The 20,183-nt window shown below is 42.3% G+C and overlaps 1 protein-coding gene across 1 annotated transcript in view; it reads right to left on the bottom strand.

The window, feature by feature from the left end:
- The window catches only part of ATG7 (autophagy related 7), a gene marked incomplete at both ends in the record, with an annotated part of 92,443 nt that overhangs the window by 63,210 nt on the left and 9,050 nt on the right, over nucleotides 1–20,183 (bottom strand). The window contains 6 exons of the mRNA XM_084247834.1: nucleotides 4,435–4,579; nucleotides 5,306–5,396; nucleotides 8,985–9,106; nucleotides 10,838–10,926; nucleotides 17,079–17,228; nucleotides 17,898–18,014. Coding sequence (XP_084103960.1) covers nucleotides 4,435–4,579; nucleotides 5,306–5,396; nucleotides 8,985–9,106; nucleotides 10,838–10,926; nucleotides 17,079–17,228; nucleotides 17,898–18,014 — 714 coding nt within the window. The remainder of the gene's footprint in view (nucleotides 1–4,434; nucleotides 4,580–5,305; nucleotides 5,397–8,984; nucleotides 9,107–10,837; nucleotides 10,927–17,078; nucleotides 17,229–17,897; nucleotides 18,015–20,183) is intronic.

Raw genomic sequence — 20,183 nt, forward strand, 5'->3', positions numbered from 1 at the left:
ACCCAGAACCAGGTTTCCTGCAGTAAAGAGACGAAGAAATGTCAGAGTGGGCCTGACTAAATAATTCATTATTTTTGACAGTGGCGCCAGAGAGAGATGTGGAGGTGAGTCCCAGAAGAATTGCATATGCTGCTGACTTGAAAGAATGAGCGATTGCCCCAACAGTCCTTGTTTTTCCTTACTGAATAATTAAACACAAATAAAAGCTCATCCTAAAGCTCCCTTGAAGTCTGAATTCACTCCTTAGAAAATGATTAACAAGTTATTTCCCACTATATAGCATTGTCCATTTGGTACCATTTTTCTAAGAGGCTAAAACCTATTAATTGCCTAGAATGTAGGGGACAATTCTATAGTATCGGCAACAGTTTTCATACACTTCAGTTACATCACCTGGAGTCTTAAAGAACCATGCAATTTAAACATTGACAGGCTCTCTAAAATCCTTAGTCCAAATTACTGTCTTTTGTAGACAAGAAAATAGAAGTTCAGAAAAGATAAGTGACTCAGAAACTGGTTAATGGTAGGGAGGGCATGGAACTCCAGAGTTGCAACCGAATGAAGATGCCTTCTGGTGGGGGAGAAGGGGTGTATGTATTTCACTAGAGCATAGTGATCTAGAAGTCCTGCCAAGATCAGCTACAAAACTAAGATCCTGCTTTCTTTCTTATTTCATTGTCCTTCCATTAGAGACTGATAAGACTGGTGGCTTCATGTCTGTTTACAGGGCTGAGCACAACAGGCCAGAACCCACTCCTTCAGAAAGCATGGTTTAGATCAGCAGGCTGTTCTGAAGCTCAGCTCTTTACTATAAGTTACTTCTTACACTCAACTGACACCAATGGGGAGTAAAGGTGCAAAAAATCCAAATGTCACTTGATTCGGGGTATTTATTTCTGAAGTATTTCTGCATTCCTTAAAGCAGTGCTGAGTGGTTAGGAAGGAGGGCAGTCTGGGAACATGCCAGGCAGCTGTGGAAAGCCAGCAGGGTTATAGACATGCCTTAGGGTAACCACAGGCAGAGGGGCTGTCACACTTAGCTTTAAGCTTCCTGGAAGCTACACAGTTTAAATGGCTAATCTGCAAAGAGTAAAGAAGATTACAATACTCAATGCTGGTGAGGATGTGGTAGTGAAAAAACGATATTACTGGTTATGAATGTAAACTGGTATAACTTTTCTGGGAGGCAATTTGGCAATACGTTTCTAGAATTTTTTACAAGCTGATATCCTTTGACTTACTTCCAGCAATCCATCCTAGGAAAGAATCTGAAATATTGACAAAGATGCAATCCCAACATGGTCTCTGCAGCAAGATGTGTGGTTGTGAAAAACTGGAAACAAGGTCCCACAGTGCGGGAAGGTCTCAGGAAAGGATGTTTCATAATAAAGGAAGGCCTAGTCCCAGCCATTAAAAAGGCTTTATCAGCAGCATTTTTAATGACAAGAAAAAGTATTTACAATGTTAATTGATAAAAGCAGGGACATTATTATATATCAAAACAATTTGAAAATGCATACTGAACACTGAAAGGAAGTGAACAAGTGATAGGAAATGGGTGTATCCTTTTCCTGCTTTACAACTCTTACACATTTACAAATTTTCTACAATGGGTCCACAGTGATTTTACAATTGTAAAACATGTCAAGAGTCTTTAAGCACCTACTTCAGAAGCTAGATAAAGAACAATATATCCCATAAGAGGGAAAAAACAATAAAGATAAAAGTAGATATTAACTAATCTGAAAGCAAAACAAATAAAGCACACAACTAATAAATGAATGAAGGGTTTAGTTCTCTAAAAAAGATTGATAAAACAGACAAGGCACTCTGGCAAGTCTGACTAAGAGGAAAAAAAAAGAGAAAACATATATACACACAACATTAGAAATGTGGAAAGATCAAAACGAAGATAAAGAGAAAATTTAAAAAGGTAAGAGGATACCGGATGTATGTCAATCAACTCTTAAATTTATTTATTTATTTATTTATTTAAGATTTATTTATTTATTTATACAAGCACTGGGTATAGTCAGAAGCACGGGAGGGTGAGAGAATTCACCAGAGCCAGAGCAGGGACCAGAACAGGCAGAAGGACCAAAGTACACTGCTGAGGGGAGCAGCGGACGGCAGGAGAGGTCTGCGTACCATGTGGGACCCTGGGACCCTCACCGGCGGCCAGGGATCAAACCAGCGCTGCAGAGGTTGCGGGCAGCTTCACAGCCCAGTGCTCAACCGCTGCGCCACCAGGGAAGGCCCAATTAACTCTTAAATTTAGATGAAATGAATGATTTTCTAGGAAAACAAAATGACTAAACTAACTCAAAAGCAGTATAAAATCTAAAACAGCCAATTAAGATAGAATCCTTTGCAAAACCTTCCAAGGTTCTTTGCCTCCCACCACCACCAAAATTCCGAAAGGCACCAGGCTCTGCTGGATTTACAACTGAATTTTAGCAATCAAGGAACATAAGCCATCCATTTAAACTGTTCTGGAGCTCAGATAAAGGCAAAAGTTTAAAGTGTATTTCATAGAGGTACAATGAATCAGAGCCAAAGATACAAAAACACCACAAAGAAAAAATTGCAACAGACCAGCTTAACTTATGAATACAGATGTAAGAATTACAGATAAAACATCACCAAGGGCATTTCATAGTATATCTGAAGACTAAGATACCATGAAGAAGCAGGGCTTATTCGCAGAAGGTTATTTAGGATACTTCAATAATCTTGATAAATGGTATTTGATAAAGCTCAATGGTCATTTCTGATATAAACTCACAGTAAAGTAGAAACAGAAGTCAGCTTCCTTAACTTAGCAGAAAACCAGTATCACCTCAAAAATAAAGGTAAAAACAAAAGTTTCTTACTAAAATCAGTAATAAAACCAGGATACTAGTTCTCACTGCTATTCCTTAACACTACTAAGGAGCCTTTATCAATCCTGGAAGACCAGGAAAAGAAAGGGAGGTAGAAACACTGGCAAGGCATCCTTATCAACCCCCCTAACCCTAAAGAACCAAGTGAGAAACTATTATAGCTATGAAAGCTTAAAAAGATGGCCAAGTGAAAGATAAACATTTAAGACCCACTACCTTTCCTATACCCTAGTAAAATTGAAGTGGAAAATTTAGCGTGAGAAAGAATCCTTAAAAGAAATAAACATTGTTAAATATGTACAAATAAACTAAATAAGGCATGTGCAAGACCTATACGGAAAAATGCTGCTGAAAGACAAAGGCAACCTCACTAATCTAAGTGATGTACAGTGCTTCCAGAACTGATGTCTGCCCCTCTAAGTTATCTATAAATTCAGTGTCATTTCAATTAAAACTGAGTAGGAATCTGTAGGGGTAAAGGAATGGAACAAAGGACAGAAACCATAGAGAGACTTAGGTATACAAGAGAATTTAATATTGAAAAAAGATGGACAAACGATGGTTTACTGAACAATTGCCATTAAAACTAATGACTATCCACTTTGTGCAAAAGAAGGTAGGTCTTTATCTCTCACCTTAAACAAAATTAAAGTCCACATTGATAAAAAATAAACACAAAAATAAGAGTTCTATAAACTATAAAGGAAAAGACTGACATTTAATAACAAATTTTTAAAACACTGTATATAAAGATAACTGAAATAGAGAAAATATTTGCATCACATCACAGAAGGAAGGTGAATACCCATTATAAAAAGAGCTCCAAATCAATAAAAGAAATACAACCCAAAGGACACAAATAGAATAAATTAAGAAATAAAATTAAGGACATTCTTACTAACTAAAGAAATACAAAATTAAAAAGTCTGCTTCTCACATGTTTCTAGGATATTTTCAGAAGGTAATTTAGTTTGAAGAAATACATATTGATACTGCACACTCTAACAGTAATTACATGTCTAGGCTTTTTTCCCTAAAGAAATAATCCCATAGATATGTAGGTCTAAGTACAAGAATGTTCATTTCAACAGCACCTCTAAAAGAAAAATATCCTGAAATTGATGATATAAATTGAGGACACAGTCATATGACAAAATGTTATATATAAATAATATGGAACACCCAGAAAATGAGCCACAATTATCTATTAAGTTAAAAGTATAAACCTGTTATAGAAATTATGCTATAATCCAATACAAATAAATAACAGCAAAGATCACAAATATCTCTACTTATACATCCTAGGAAATACTTGAGGGAAAGAGACTGAAGACTCATCTATGATGTCTGCTTAATACTGGGAAGTGGGAGACTTGGGGTGGGGGTGGTAGTGGGGGCAACCGTCTATCTCTACCTTACAAAAACATGGATTCCTTTTATAATTAAAAAGCTACTGAGAAAAAAAAAAGAGAGAGAGAGGAGGGAAGGAGGGAGAGCAGGGCACTAGAACAAGAAGTCACAGCTTCAGAGCCCCTCAGTCTCACACACTCACCATCAGGGTCCGGGCTACATTACAGCCTAGGGTGCCGGCTCCGAGCAGCAGACACTTTACGGACACGACCTTGTCTAAGTCCAAAGTGGGGACCAACCTCCAACACATCAGTTTGAGATTTAGATCCACTGATGACTCAGCTAACCTAGAAAATGAGAGAAGTATTTATTTATTCAGCCAGTTACTCATTTACATCCCAATCTTGTCGTGTTTTAGATGGAGAGTAGCTGTACAAGAAAACAAGAAACAAATACTAAGGAAATCAGGACCAAAGGAAGAATGAAGCGTGTGGGTAACAGGCGGGAGGAAGGACTCAGCACGCACACCCTCCCACCCCTGGTATGGCCAGTGAAGGCCAGAGAGTCCACGCTGAGCCAGCAGTCAAGCGGGGAGGGAAGCAGGTATAGGAGTTGTGATGTCCAGGAATAAAAACATATTAAGCTTTTCCTGACACTGAAAAGAGAAGTTTCTTCCATGTCTTCTCAATAAGGGGTACACTTAATGTCCTCCCCCAAGTGCAATGCTGGTATCCACGAAATATTTCTTCAGTGTTGGCTAACAGGACAAAATTAAAGTGTGATGAATAAAGGAATAAAGGTGACATTGATACATGGGTCTGAGAGTCTAAGTGAGAGATAACAAAATTTGGGATGTCTGGAGGGAAAGATGGCCTGGGTGCCCTGTGGGATCTCCACCATCAGTATTAATTCTCACCGCCAAACTTCAAATTAAGAGGCAGCAGAGAGTGGGGTAGCCCTTGCTATCATGTGACTGGCACCCATGGATCGAAGTGAGACATGCAGTTGGCCTGACACCCATGTGCGTCCTGGTTACAAAAAGCCCATGGGAAGAAGCAGCTTCCCAAATCTACCTTTTAGGGTCCATGCACTCGCTGAGGTTCACCATCCTCGGTCCCATGCCTCCTTTCTGATTCTTTTCCCAACCGACCGCTTTGGGACAATCTTCAGGCAAACAAAAGGAACAGTAAGTGTCATGAGGGAGGGAAGGGTAAACTCCAGTGGGCCAAGCAGCAAGCTGGCCTTTGCACCCACAAGCTCTTATTTCACATCCTTCTCCAAGAGGTTCAGGGCCTGGATCTGTCTGCCCCAGTCCCTGCCCATCATCCTCAGCTACTGAGAATCTTTACACACCTATATTTCAGAGCCCTCACAGTGGAAGGGCTTCTGAAGTAGCTCCTGACTCTGGCCTGAGCAGCTGTGGTGACTGGAAATGGCTCTAAAGCCAAACGCATGTAGGGGAGGGGTCAGTCCCTGGAGGCGCCCAGGCTGAGGAAGACAAACTGGTGTGACTGCACACACATTCTGCTGAAGTTCCCCTGGGATCTGAACCTCTGTGTTTGTCTGTCCCTTGTGTTCCTCATCCTTCCATTGTCCCTCCGCGCAGCCTGTCACCTACCTGGGGACAGATCCATCTGTAACCATCCAGGCTTCCTGCCTCCCCACTATCCCTTCTCTGCTGACCTCCTGATCCTCTGCTGTGGGAGCCTTGAGTGGCAACCCCAGCGGTTGCCAGCATGAACCTGCGACGCCCCAAGAGGGTAAGGACCCGTGGCCGCTGGACTTGGAAAGGGCTTTTCTACTTGCATCTACCCCCCAGCCCCCATCCCAGGGATTCACATTGCCCACAAGGGAGACCCAGGCTCCAAGAAGGTAAGGGAATCACTTCATCTAATTCGGTTTTCAGTTTCCCAAACTTCTCCGGCCCTCTGTATCTCTCTCCCTCACCCCATAACACCATTAAAATCTTACGGGACATATGCAAGCTGCTCTATTCTGCTGCTGTGGAAATCCTCTTGAAAAACCACAAAGCCTTTCTAGAATACTCCTACTACCTCACCTTAGTGGAAACTTGGCTTCCTTGATGGAAACAATCCTGAGATGGGGCCACCGCTGTTTGTCTTTCTCCCATACTCAGGAGCTCTGTCACGCTCCCTTCCTCACTGAATCACCAAACAAAGCCTGTGTTTCTTAGCAGGGAACTTGCTCAGCACCACCTACCCCTCTGGCATCACCTCCAACATCTGCTTTAAGTGACAGTTTCTGAAAGAATAGATACTCCTTGACTCGGAGTTTAGACTCATAGGACTATGGGGGAAGAATCTGGTTTGTTTCTAATTGCACGCTGCTTCTCCTCAGCTATTCTGCTTTCAGATCTCTAGCAACACCTCCAGTCTCCTCTCCTTGGGAACGCTCAGCTTCAGACCTTTGTTTTTTTTGAAATCGTATTGCTCAGTATAATGACAGGTCCTGGAGTTGCTGATCTCCCTTATGGTCTCTTCTTGCTGGGACAGGATGCTGATGGAAGCCACAGGGCCAGCTACCCTCCGAGCTACCCTCTGATTTGGCTGGGGCATTACAGCAAGAAGCCAGAACACAGATCCCATTCTCTTTTAACAACCAGAGACTTTGGTGTGTTCCTTTTCTTGTAATGTCATAAAAATGAAAATTGAAATTATAGATTTGAGTTCTTAAAGAGGTTAAGAACTTCAAAATTATCATTCTGAGGAAAAAAAAGGTACAGACCTGTTACTAATTCATATTTTGTTTGATTTCCTCACTATCATTACATTAAATAAAAAATGCTTATCTAACAGCAAAAAAAATATTTCAAATTAAAACACCTCTGCACTTATTATGTTCCAGCTATTTCTAAATGGTCAATGATAAAAAACATACTAATGAAAAAAATGCTATATATGACCATGATATTTGACTTATCATATCACATCTGCCTCCATATAGCCTATGTCCATAGCCATACCTCTAACTTATAAGAAAATAGTTTCTAGGGGAAAATGATATCTGCATTCTCAGAGTTGGGCAAATAGGAAGCACAATCAAGGACACGAATGAAAAGGGGATTCCCCAGTCCCAGCAGCCAGCTGCTGGGGCATTCTGCATCAGCAGTGGAGAGTGCGCCTGGCTGTGCATGTGGCACAAAGGAAGAGAGGATATTTAAGGTGAGACTTTCTGTGCCATTGCCAGTGCAACTCTGGGGTGTCTTAGAAATACTGAAAAATACTTGAATAACTCTTTATAAAGTTTTCTTTATTGTCAAGTTTTATTTCCAACTAAGAAGGAAAACACAAATTTACAGGAAAATTTGAGTCTTCTAAAATAAAGCATCTGCTCTCAGTTTTGAGCATAAAGATGTATGGAGGCATTATGGGTCTTTCGGATGGAAATGCACAGCCTTTCCCGGTTTGCCAGCTTCACCTAACATCAGTCTTAACATTAGGAGTAAGGGTGATTCAGAGGCTTTCTCATGAGAAAGGAAACAAAAGTGGCTGGCTGGAAGGACTGTGTGTGGAAGGTGCCTGGCAGGTGCTGACCAAACGTACTGCTTCCTTGTTCACCTCGTCCCCCTAGAAATATTTCCAAGTATGGCTTAATAAAACAAAGTTACTGTAAGTCAATGTGACATGGAAGCTATTTTAGAATGTGCCAGAAGAGGGCGCTAAATCAAATGCAAATATCTAAAGACAGCAGAAAAGCAACAGCTTTCTTCAAGCTCTCAGCTACAGATAATCAGCTTCCACCTCTGCCTGGCCAAGCCGAGTGCTCTGTCCATCTTTCTAAAAGTGGATCAGGGCTGTGGCAAAGAATCGCTGACAAATGTCCTAAGAGGCAGCCCTGAACCCTTTTGACTTCTGCATTCTAGAAATGACATGTCTGAAGAGATTTTAACTCCCTGCCCCCACACACTTTAAGGCACAAGTCCCACGAGTTAAAGCAAGTGATGTACCCAGAACACGGTGAACAACATAAGCAGCAAATGAAATGATATGTGTGGACGTACACTGTAAGGCCCCAGGAATCTGAAGGACCATTTGGAAAGTGCTGGGCTTTGCATGAGCTTGAGAGTCACAAAAATGAACATTTATTAGGCACTGCCAGTATGCCAGACATTACCTCTGTCTTCTGCACAGATTCCTCACAAGGAAGCCTCCTTGAGGCAGTAAACTTGAGGTTGTGTCTGTCTGTGACATGTGGAGAAGTATAAACCTAGTGTCTGTGTACACAGGCCTCTCTCAGACTTAGGTCTGTGAGCCTAAGTGCCTAGCTTATGAAACGGGGATAATAGCTGGTGTCCACCCCTGGCTAGGAAGACTACTGTGTGCATCAAGAGAAATGGCATTTCTGCTGGCTGGTTTACTGTGTGGAGGACAGGCTCACACACAACTTCTGGTAAGAAATAAACAGGTAAGTGCATTAACACTTCATTCCTCTCTTAAGAGTCTGGAATAAGGACTTTAGGTTAAGCAAAAACAAAAGCCATGGGGGAGGGGGAGATCCTCAAGTATGAGAAAACCGCCTGGAAGACGTTTCCAGAGGACAATCTTTGCCTTTGTTCCTGTGTGAATAGCAGCAGTGCCCTCTGTCCAAGGGAGGTGTTCACACTGGCAGAGAGGTAGGAGTTCTCCCTTTCTCCTTCTGCTGCTGCCATTGTGAAGGAATAAAAGAAAAGTCAAACCCATTCAGTGTCTGATAAGTGATAATTACATGCATTCTCAAAGACCAGCAGATTACCTGGGCTAAATGCCATTTCTGGAAGCTTCACTTCGAAGATGATGCTGTGAGCCACGTCTCTCACGCCCTGCATGGTGCGGTCCCGGAAGCAGAGGACTTCAACAGACTGGAAACTGCTACTCCTGTTGTCAGGTCCAGATTTTTATTTATTTTTAAAAATTTTTTAAAGAAGAGAAAAAAGCTCACATAAGAGCTTCAGCAAATCCAGCTACAGAGAATTCAGTTCATTCTAACTCTGCCTCCCTGACGTCCATGGGGATGACACCCGAAAGACAGTGGACAGTCCAAGTCCGCTCCCTTTGTCCAAGTGTTCAGAGCCTGAACGCTGAACTGCCTGTGATTCTTTATAGAACAATCACATGGTGCATAAACAATTGACAGACGAATCTTAAGTGCAGGCGGGAAAAGTCTCTAAGACACAGGTGGGTTCTTCTGGGCCTCTTCTCCCCACCTGAAATTACACCTCAGAGTAGCCAGGAACCTGTCTGCACCATGCAGACTGACTACCTGGATAAGGCTGGGAACGGTTCTCCCTCCAGGGAACTGGTATCATTGAGCTCTTTGCCATTTTTCCTTTTTTCAAGTTAGCATTTCTATTTAAGTAAAGCAGACACAGAGACAGGTAGAAACATCCTAAATAACAAGGAGCTTGCCTCCTGCCTCTCCAGTCATTACCATCCCTCTCAAATGTACCTAGTGCTCTAACTTCTGGGTCCACGTGGGTTTTGCCTGTTTTGACCTTTACACAAGATGGCGGCATTGAATTAAACCAATTCTATCCACAAGGCCAATGCACATTTGAAAAGAGGGTCAACAGCAATAGCTATCAAGGAAATAAATATAATGAGCTATACTTATATTACTCACTCATAGATATAAGATACATACATCAGATACTACTACAACATCCATCAGAATGACTGGGAACAAATGACAGGATGGACTGTGGAAGATGGGGTGCGATTTAAAAGCCCAGAGATGCCAGAGAGCTGGTGTTCTTTTAGGTGTTCTTTTAGGTCTGACATAGGTCACTCAACATGATGTTTGTAAAATTACGGAAATACATACCATTACCTGATTCGGACCCACTAGCACAGCCTTCCTTGCAGTGAATACATGACTCACTCCCCACTTCACTGCAGAGGAATGCCTGGGTATCCCCAGCTTTAGGTTATGAGAATAATGCTGGCACAAACATTCTCCTAAGTGTGTCTGGTTTGCATCTGGAGCCCATGTTTCTGGGCGTGATTTATCTGAGGGGGAAATGGCTAGGACATGGGTACTTTTAGCTGCATTAGCTGAACCAGCTCTCTGGCATCTCTGGGCTTTTAAATCGCACCCCATCTTCCACAGTCCATCCTGTCATTTGTTCCCAGTCATTCTGATGGATGTTGTAGTAGTATCTGATGTATGTATCTTATCTCTATGAGTGAGTAATATAAGTATAGCTCATTATATTTATTTCCTTGATAGCTATTGCTGTTGACCCTCTTTTCAAATGTGCATTGGCCTTGTGGATAGAATTGGTTTAATTATTTTGGGGGAGGGGGAAGGAGGGTGGTATCAATAGGAAAATCCTATCTGAAAACGAACCAGATGGTGAGAGGGAGAGCTAGCGAATTTCAGGGTTGGCCGCTCCAGCTTTAGCGCAGTTGGTCAAGGTCTGAAGCTCCAGAGGAGCCAGTTACGGGCTCATGGATGATGCAGATGGGATCATGACTCATTGAATGATTTATTATCTCATTTCTATGACAAAAATGAAAAAAAAAAAAAACGCCTTTGGGAAAACAGGCAGAGATAGAGGCAGACATGTTGTGAAAAACAGACAAAGACAGACAGACACATGTAAATACCATCTGTGGGCTGCAAGGACCAGAAAGTTCCTCAGAGGCCATCCAGGGTACTGGGCTAAGTTACAGGGATCATATACACCGATTGTTATCTGTGAACAGAAAAGACTTTCTGAGTCAGGTATCCTGTCGGACTCATACACAGACATTGCTGACACCCCCTCTTTCCTTTTCATGCTATTCTGAAAAAATGGTAGCAAATAGACACTTGCTGAAGGGTAAAGGGAAGAGAAGAAAATAAAGGTATCTCAGACTAGATGACAGAACTTTGTGACAGCAGGAAATGGCAGGACTGTCAAATTCTTCTCTGTACCTCTGTGCCACCTCCAGAGGCTCTCACTTCATTAGTCTGGGGTGCAGCTTCAGTGCTGGTTGTTTTAGAAAGTCCCTGGGTGATTCAAAGGAGCAGCCTGAGATTTCAACAGCAGTTTCCCCAAATCTGGTCCCCCACAGGCCACCTGCATCACAACTGCCTGCTCCTTGAACCTGCACCACCCCCGACCCCACCCCAGCTCCTTGGCACTAGTGCCTCCATGGCAGTGACCGCCGTCATCCTCACCCTGTCACGGCAGCACTCGCCTCTAGACTCAGGTGGAGAAAAAAAGTGCTGGTTTAAAATTGGGTTCTTCATATCCCATATTTTTCCTTATGGTAACTGATTATTTGTGTGACTGCTATTATTTTCTTAATTCAGAGGCACCATAAATTATAGAGGTGCACTGGTGGGGGCAACATCACCACATTAAATACACACATAATTGCAAGAAATTTCCAACTTTAGAAAAATCAAAATACGAAGTGAAGAGCATTTTAGAACAAAGAAAACACAGGATGAGTTTCATATGTGTTTCCCTTGCTGGTCTATTAACTCTGTGAGGGCAGGAACAATGTCCACTGTCCTCATCTTTCCACTCCTAGGACCTGAACAGCACCGGGTGCTCAGCAAATATTTGCTGACAAGTGACAGAATTGGTCAATTTCTTCATGCCCCAATAAATGGACAGTTCCCCCACCTCCTCCTCTGGGCAGGGATGGTGGGAGACAGCTAGAGGGGAAGGGAAGGTCTGGTCCAGACACCTGAAGCTTCCATACAAAACCATGATGAGCATCTCAGCAAATTCCTTTCCTCCCCTCTTCCCTTTCTGAACATTCCAGATTTTCCGTTCAATGACATTTGACATTGGGATTCTCCCCAGGGAGCCTTAAGGAGAGAGAATGGCCTCAAGGAGGGCTGTCTATGAGAAGCCAGGGAGCTCTCCAGACCCAGGGAAGGATGAAGAAGTTGTCTTCCTGCAGTTCTAGCTGCTTCCCCCCACCCCCCGGGCACGCCCTTGTATTGTGTTTTCTCAATGTAGAGAAGCTACATCCATAGGTGACCATCACCTCAAGTTCACATTTCAAGAATTCTTCAAAGAATTTGCAAATTTGTTATCCAGCAAGAAAAGGGGGAAAAAGGGGAAATGGATATTTAACTCGATCAATTGTGAAACTTCAAAGAAGAAAATGGCCTGATCCATCAAAAAAAGCCCCAATGGGAGCACCGGCAGGCAGGCAGGCAGGCATCCCAACTCTGCAGATAAGTGATTTTAGGACTTTGGGAAGTTCTCACCTCACATACAAAATGAAGAGGCTGAGTCATTTCATTTAAAAAGGTTCTTCCTGGCTCCAGAATGACAGAACTATAGAACTTTACAGAATATGAAAACAAGGGAAAAAAAGTCCACGAGAGGTCAAAAAATAACCCAGACTGTATTACGCTTAATCTTACAGGGTGTCTAAAGACTATTTATTTAGGAAGCATCTAGGTACTGTCCCTCTTGAAATTAACAACGACAAGCTGAGATTTAATTTGCAAATGTGATCCCACAGACCTGGACTCTCATCAGATGTCAGAGTCATTTATCTTACAAGACCTGCAAAGATTTACGTGCTTTCTGTGCTTTAGTTTTCCTATGTGTAGGATAATTCTTTCCTGCACTTAGCAGAGACTGGGACCAGGCACGTACCCAAGACATGGTAACTATAACAACAACATAGATCTACTATAGCAGGTCTTGTTCAGTTCAATCTATTACCATTACATAGATAACTACCTTCGGTATCAAGGTATCTTTTCTTAATGGGGAGAGAAAAGAGGGAGCTAAGTTCTAGTTAATTCAACATGCTCTGGGTCCACATTTCATCATCTGCAATGTGGAATTGGGACTAAGTGATATGTAAGTTATATCAGTTAGAATGTTGCATTAGACACTACAAGTAGACGCCTAATTTCAAAGAGTGTATTTCTGACACTAAATACAAAGGCAATAAAGGAGGAAGGTAATAAGAAAAGAGAATCATTTTTTGAGCAGAAAAGATCAAGAATATATTTCTTAGAGCAACCTGACCTAAGATAAGCTAGAGAGCAGGAAGATCTCCTTTACGTGAAGGGAGGGAGGTCACCTTGAAAATACATGAAAAGGGCTGTGTTACCCACACAAGGCATGTGTGAGGACAAAAAGCAGGCACCTGGACAGGAAAATGACAGAATCCATTTTACACCAGGTTAAACATCATTTACTGTTTCTTTGATAATCCAAAAAAGACTCTAAGACTGTTAAGATCCAAACCAGGAACCTCACTCACTGTAGGAATTAATCAGCAGAAGGCTAGATAAGTCCGTTCAACTATTTAGGTAAACAGACTTTTAAAATTGCAGTCAGAACTCATCATTGGCTAGGATTTCTGGGTTCCAGAACTGGCTTTGTGACAAATCCACTGGGTAAACTTGGGCAAATCACTTCCTTTTATAATGCAAATGAGAGGAAAGAGGCAAAATGTAACTGGGAAAAAACTTTGGTTCGAAGGTTTATGAAAAAAACTCTGCTTTCTACTTGGCTGAGAGCACAGAATTCATTGAAATGCTTCAGTCACGATCTGGCTACAGTCCACTCAGCCACTCGTTGCAAAAGCACAATGTGGGAATGAAAAGAGGGCACAATTGTCAACTTGAGTGTCTTCAACGGAGGAAGTCACACTGATCCCATAAAACATGCTTATCTGACAAATGGCTCTCTATTACCCAAACACTTCATGGAACAGGAAACGCACAAAGAGATTACTTGCTTTAAGAGATGTCTAATGCTCGGTCACGTCAGAGGCCACTGCCAAGATACAGAGGGGTCATCTGTGAAGGGTACCCAGGTAACAGCACTGAGGCTACTCTGCTGCTGCTGCTCTTGTTCAAAGATTCTAAAGTTCTACAAGTAAAGGCTAATGTTGAAATGGCAAAACCTTTCCCAAACCTTCAATCTTCAATCAGTGCACTGAAGAAAGCAGAAGATTCAAGCGAGCTTTCCCGAAATCCTGGCCTGGGGACAGCGATGTGGGCTATGTGGTCACCACAAGGCAGGGAAGAGCAGCTCGGTTGTGGGGCCACCCTGACAGCCACATGGAGTCAACATTTCATGGAGGGAAGTAATGAACATAAATAGAGGCTGAAGAATTTAAATGGGGCCATTTTCAAAGGACCCAAATGGTAAAAATGTGTAGAACCCAGTGCTGATAAGGGCGCAGTTTAGGGTGATAGTTACAATAACCAGTTTGTGCCGGAGCAGGCTGGCTTGGGCCTGGGCAGGCCCAGTTACCACCCCGTCCCATGTCTGCATCATGTCACGTCACACACACAGCCTGAAATTGGCCCCGATGGGAGGGCTGACAGCATGGAAATAAGTCCTCACTCTGAAATCAGGGCTCCTCCACACTCCAAGAGCCAGCTGTTAAACAGTTACCAGCACAGGACTGACTACAAACCATTTAACTGTTCAAAGGCTGACCCAGTAACTCTATGTCTAGAAATATTTTCTAAGAAAATAATTCAAAATGGGTGTTGGGGAAAGGTACATGGAGAAGCGAGAGGAATTTCCTGTATAACCTCCTAATAGTAAAGATTTATGAGAAATATAAATGCCCCAAAACTTCCAAGAATATTACATCTCTATGAAAAATTATGTTGATACAGAGTGTGTTACAAGTATACAAAACAAAACAGAAAAGAGCGCAACCTTAATCTCTAAAAAGCATACAGAAAGAGACTAGAAGGATATATGCAAAATATTTACTTAAGAAAAATTCAAAACCTTAAACTAATAGTTGAAGAGCTGTGTGAAGTTTTCCAAACAGGTACATGCAGCCAGAAATAAAAATAATGAATGGTCCGTGCCTCATGCAGTTTGCCAAGCAACCAGGTTTCTCTAAACAGGCACCAGCACTGTCCCCACCATAGCTGGTGAGCTGGTTGTGAGCCCTAAATCACAGTGGTCACAGCTCCATTTCCCAAAAGGACAGAACAGAAAAGGATAGAAAACAGAGAGCACAAAACTAGGAAAATATTATTTTGTGGAAGTTTTGTTTCAGTTACATATTATGGTGTGTCCACACCTGAACGCATACCCAGATCTGATTACTGGGCCACACTGTAGCTCTAAGTCATAAAGAAGCTTGGCATTAAGTGATCCCTTGGACACTATAAATCATGCAAGAAATGAGAGGAAATCAATCAAAGGTACATTTGTTATAGAGCTTTAATTTAAAGAAAACACAATTAGGGAGCAGGTCAAGCCTTCCTGGGGCTGCTGAAGTGATCACCTGCAAATCTCAGGTGGGGCGGGGGGCTTCTCTTAAGGCAACTTCATCTTGTTCCGTCAGATTTTTTTTTTAAACCTAAAAGACAACAAAGATTGCCTCTTCTGGTAAAGGTAATGTTGGCTACATAATTCGGGGTCTCAAAATTCCATTTTTATAGAGTAGCTTTATAGAGTAGCTGAGACTGAGGTTAGTGGGGAAAAATTTTCCTTTGTAATTGCAAATTGATAAACTCATTCTGAGAAAACAGAGCAGGAACAATTATAATGTGAGTAAAACTTCACAAAGCCTATTAATAACCATCCTCTCCCTTTTTATTTGAAAGATTTTATTTATTTATACAAGAACTGGGGTACAAACCAGAGGTGCAAGAGAGTGAGAGGATTCACCAGAGACAGAGCAAGGAACAGAACAGGCAGACGGACTGAAATACACTGCTGAGGGGAGCAGCAGGCGAGACAGGAGAAGGCTGCTGTGCCATGTGGGTCTCTCCCTGGCTGGCCGGAAAGCAAACCCGCGCTGCAGAGGCTGTAGACAGCTCCACAGTGCTGTGCTCAACCCACTGCGCCACCAGGGAGGCCCTATCCATCCTCTCTTAATTCTCCCCAGCACCTATGAGGAAGGGAATGTAGCTTGTGTATAAGACACATCAATTGTTCACTTTCAATTCACAATCTCTTGTGTGGCTAAAACATGTTATATAATCTCATTACTTCTAAAAGACACTGAAAGAACTCTCATTCATTCAAAAGAATTTTATTGAGGGAGGAAGGCGAGTGCGAGACACCAGGAGACAGATGGGAGACACAACCCTGCCCTCGAGGAGCTCACAGTCTAACACGGCATGAAAGTCATGTATAAGGGACTGGAGCAGCGCCTAGGGATAGGAAGGGGTCAAGTGCAGTGAGTTTAGAAAGGGAGAGAGCATGGACACTGTCTCAGGAGAAGGCAGCCAGGTGGACAGAGGATTTCAACAAGGACAGAGAGTTTCCTAGGATTCTCACAGATAGAATATGTTTCAGAAAAAAAGATACACCATGAGGACAAAGAGAAACACAAAAAAGTTCTAGGTATTTTTGACTGGGGGTAGGGACTGTCTAGTGGAAACCAGACACACTTAGCTGGAGCCACGGTTCATAAGGAGGACAGTGGCAGAGGAGGCAGCCTGCAGCCGGAAGGAAGACACCCTGAACTCTTGAATCAGTGAGTGAGGGTGAACGTGAGCATTCTGAGGAACGTTCTCTGGTGGTCTGCAAAGTGGAAGCAAGAAGACTAACTGTCCAGGGGTGAGAAAGCCAGGGCCCGGACTACAGTGGTGTTATCAGCAATAAATTAAAACACGGATGTAAAACAGATCAGGAAGGAAAGCAGAAATTAATTTACCACTAATAGGAAGCGAGCAATCCAAAATCACCCTATAACAGAAAGCTGGAGAGGAACTGACTCGGAACAGCAGAGCCGGGTTAGGGGAAGGTAAAGATATACTTTGGCACATCCCATGGGGACCGAAAGGAATCTAAAAGAACTTGAATTTTGCAGTTGTCGCGCATAAAACAAATGTCCGATTTTTAATTTTTATCTTTTTACTGGATAATAAAATGATACTCAAAGTTTCTCTGACCTTTGTCCTTTGACCTTGGAAGAAATCGCTGTAGTGTTTAAGCAAGGAAACCAGCACCACGTTGTCATCATACTTGATTAAGAAGTAAGGTAGGGCTGGGACCCCTTCTTTTTGACAAAGATCATCATATGCACCCTCCAGGGCTTGAATCTGAAATCAGGAAACACCGAGTTATTCTCCAGATCATCACATATTGAGTTCTGCGCTAAGAATGAACAGAAAGGAAGAGAAACTTTAAAGCCAGATGGCTGGATATAAATGATCACACTCCTATTCCTCTTTTGCAGCAAATGAACAGAAAAGCCTCCCGAACAACTCGGTTCACTTTTACGGGATCCCTTCCACATGCATGGTGGTGTCTTAGACAAGAGCATAGGGGACCCTTTATGATGGTTCCCTAAGATGTTAACACAAGGATTTAGAGAAGTAGCCAAACATTGCTTCTCACCTGTGATAACCCAGCCTGAGCCCTGCACTGGTGAATTTTACCGGAAGCCTTCCCACAAGCTTCCACGGCTTTAGTGAGACACCTCACTAGCCAAACGGCTGACCCCATGCACGCCGCAGTTTGATGCTGTTGTTGGCATGCTCACAGGATCCTCCAGCCAGCGCCACACTGATCTGAGAACATCTTCGTGGCCCCCAAAAGAAGCCCTGTACCCACCAGCAGTCTCCACTTTATAATCCTTTTCTCCATTTAAATTTATTCATGGGATATTAGCTCTACAGTGACCACCTCTTTGTCTTTAGAAAGAATTAGATAACTATTTGTGAACATAAAACCCAACTGTACAAGCATTTTGCTTTATCTGTTCATACCTGTTTTGGTGAAAACCTCTGCTGCAAGCCTACTGGTCCCTGAATGAGGGGTATGCTCTCTGGAAGGCAGAGAGCAGGGCAACAAAACCAATAATAGAAGTGGTACTTCTTCAGATCCTGGAAGGAGGAACATAACAGAGGGTATCAAAATAGCACCAACAATGAAATCAAAGCACGTCTGTTCATGTAACTTCCTATAGCTACTGAGACAGGAGGACTGATGCACACAAGAGATGACCAGCTTCCCAGAAAGTCTCAATTCCTACAGAACTCACGACAGAATTCAGAACTTCTATCTTTACCCCAACATGCCCTCCCACACACCACACACCAACAAATCAGGATCAAAATAATATGCTTTAGGGCCTCCCTTGGTGGCGCAGCGGTTGAGCACTGGGCTGCGAGGCTGCCCGCAGCTTCTGCAGCGCCAGTTCATTCCCTGGCCGCCAGCGAGAGTCCCACAAAAAAAACCAAAAAAACAAAAAGAAACTTTATAGGCCACTAGCTACCAGCGCATGTTCAGTGAGCAATGGACAACATCAGCATCATTGTTGTTGAATACACACAACCACCCGGGGATTAGTGTAATCATCCCACGTTGGAGACAGAAGACTGAAGCTTAGAGAGGACAAAACCAGAACAAATCAGTAAGTGGAAAGAAAAGAACAGAATTCTGCTTCCAAAATTTAAACTTTTGTCCATGGTACATACACACTCAATGTACCATGTGCGGGCACGCCCTCCAAATGCGGCTGCCATTCCCCTCATGATCAAAGGAGTGAAGCAGGTCATCAAGGATGCCGCACTGTTCATCACTTACACAGGCTGTGGTAATGCAGCCTGCTTTTAGAAATACCTTATAGGTATTTGAAGCTAACTACTATAAGCACTTACCATGCATGAAGTAAAAGATGAGACATCCTGACAAAAAGGTAAATAAAATGTAGCCCCAACCCTCGGGCAGCTCACTCTCTGCAAGGAGCAAAGGCAAAGTGATTATCTGACTAACTGTCTGGGTCACACAAGAGGTTCTCATCTCTCAGGATCTGAGAGATTACATCTTTGGGGGTGTATCTGATTGCTCCCCACCAAGGGAGGCGACCAGGGGTGATGAGTGTTGAAGCTGCATTTCCGTAGCATTTTGGGCCCCCATTATCCATGGGCTGGGACCCCAGTCTCACACAGCTGCCCCACCATAAACCACTAAAGCAGTTGATGTGGTTAATTACTGTTTCCTTGAATATTGCTATGAATGAAAAGTGGATGATCTGTTCAATGACTTTCTGAGATAAAATTCACATACAAATAATTCACCACATTAATGTACACAAGAGTATACTTAATCTACTGACAAGGTTGTATGTACCACCATTCCCACTAATTTCAAAACATTTTCTTCACTCCTAAAAGAAACCCCATTACCAGAAATTTCCCATTAGATTATTAGTGAGAAATACTCAACAAAAGCTCCCTATTCCTTCTCCACCCCCGCCCCCTGGAAACCGCCAATCTATTTCTGTCTTGCATATTCTGGACTTCTCATATAGATGGGATCACAGATAACTTTTTCAATATAAACTATAATAAATGTGTCCAGATGAGAAAGTCTAGTAATTATGGTTTCCACGGTTTCTAATTCTGCCACTAATTGATCAACTAAGAACAAATTCCCTTCTGACAATTACCAAACAAACCACAAAATTGAATTTAATTAAATGTCTGTGCCTAGAGTCCTAAAGACAGCAGAAAGAAAAGCAAAAACACCTCCAGAGAGTCTTCCCTTCTTTGTACTTAAGTGATTTGTCATAACTGATCTTCACCAAAAGGTTAAACAATTCTAGATGAAGGCCCGCACCGCTTCTCAGGAGCTTGATCAGGTCATCTTCAAAAGTCAAAAGGCCTAAATTTCTTAGGATTCTTCTCCAGATACAAAGGACCTTTGTTAAATTAAATATAAAGTCCTCTGTATCTGGAGACTTTAAAAGATAGATACTTTTAATATTTTTTAAGACAGGATAAGATGCTCAGTAAAACAGGCCAATAAACAAACTTATGCTAGGAAACGTCTTAGAACTTTAAGTGAGAGCTAACATCATTTTCTTATTAAAGGCGATTTGTCAATTAGATTCTAATAAAATTCTCAGTACAGAATTGAGATTGGGGTTAAAGTAACAAATCCAGAAATATGGAACTATTCCCAGTGGTGAATTTACAAAATTACTCAAATGTACCAACAGGTCCTGAATGCCAAAGTGCACTTATGACTCCCAAGAAGAATTTAAACAT

This window comes from Talpa europaea (genome assembly GCF_964194135.1).
Source record: "Talpa europaea genome assembly, chromosome: 11".
NCBI classification, from domain to species: Eukaryota; Metazoa; Chordata; class Mammalia; order Eulipotyphla; family Talpidae; genus Talpa; species Talpa europaea.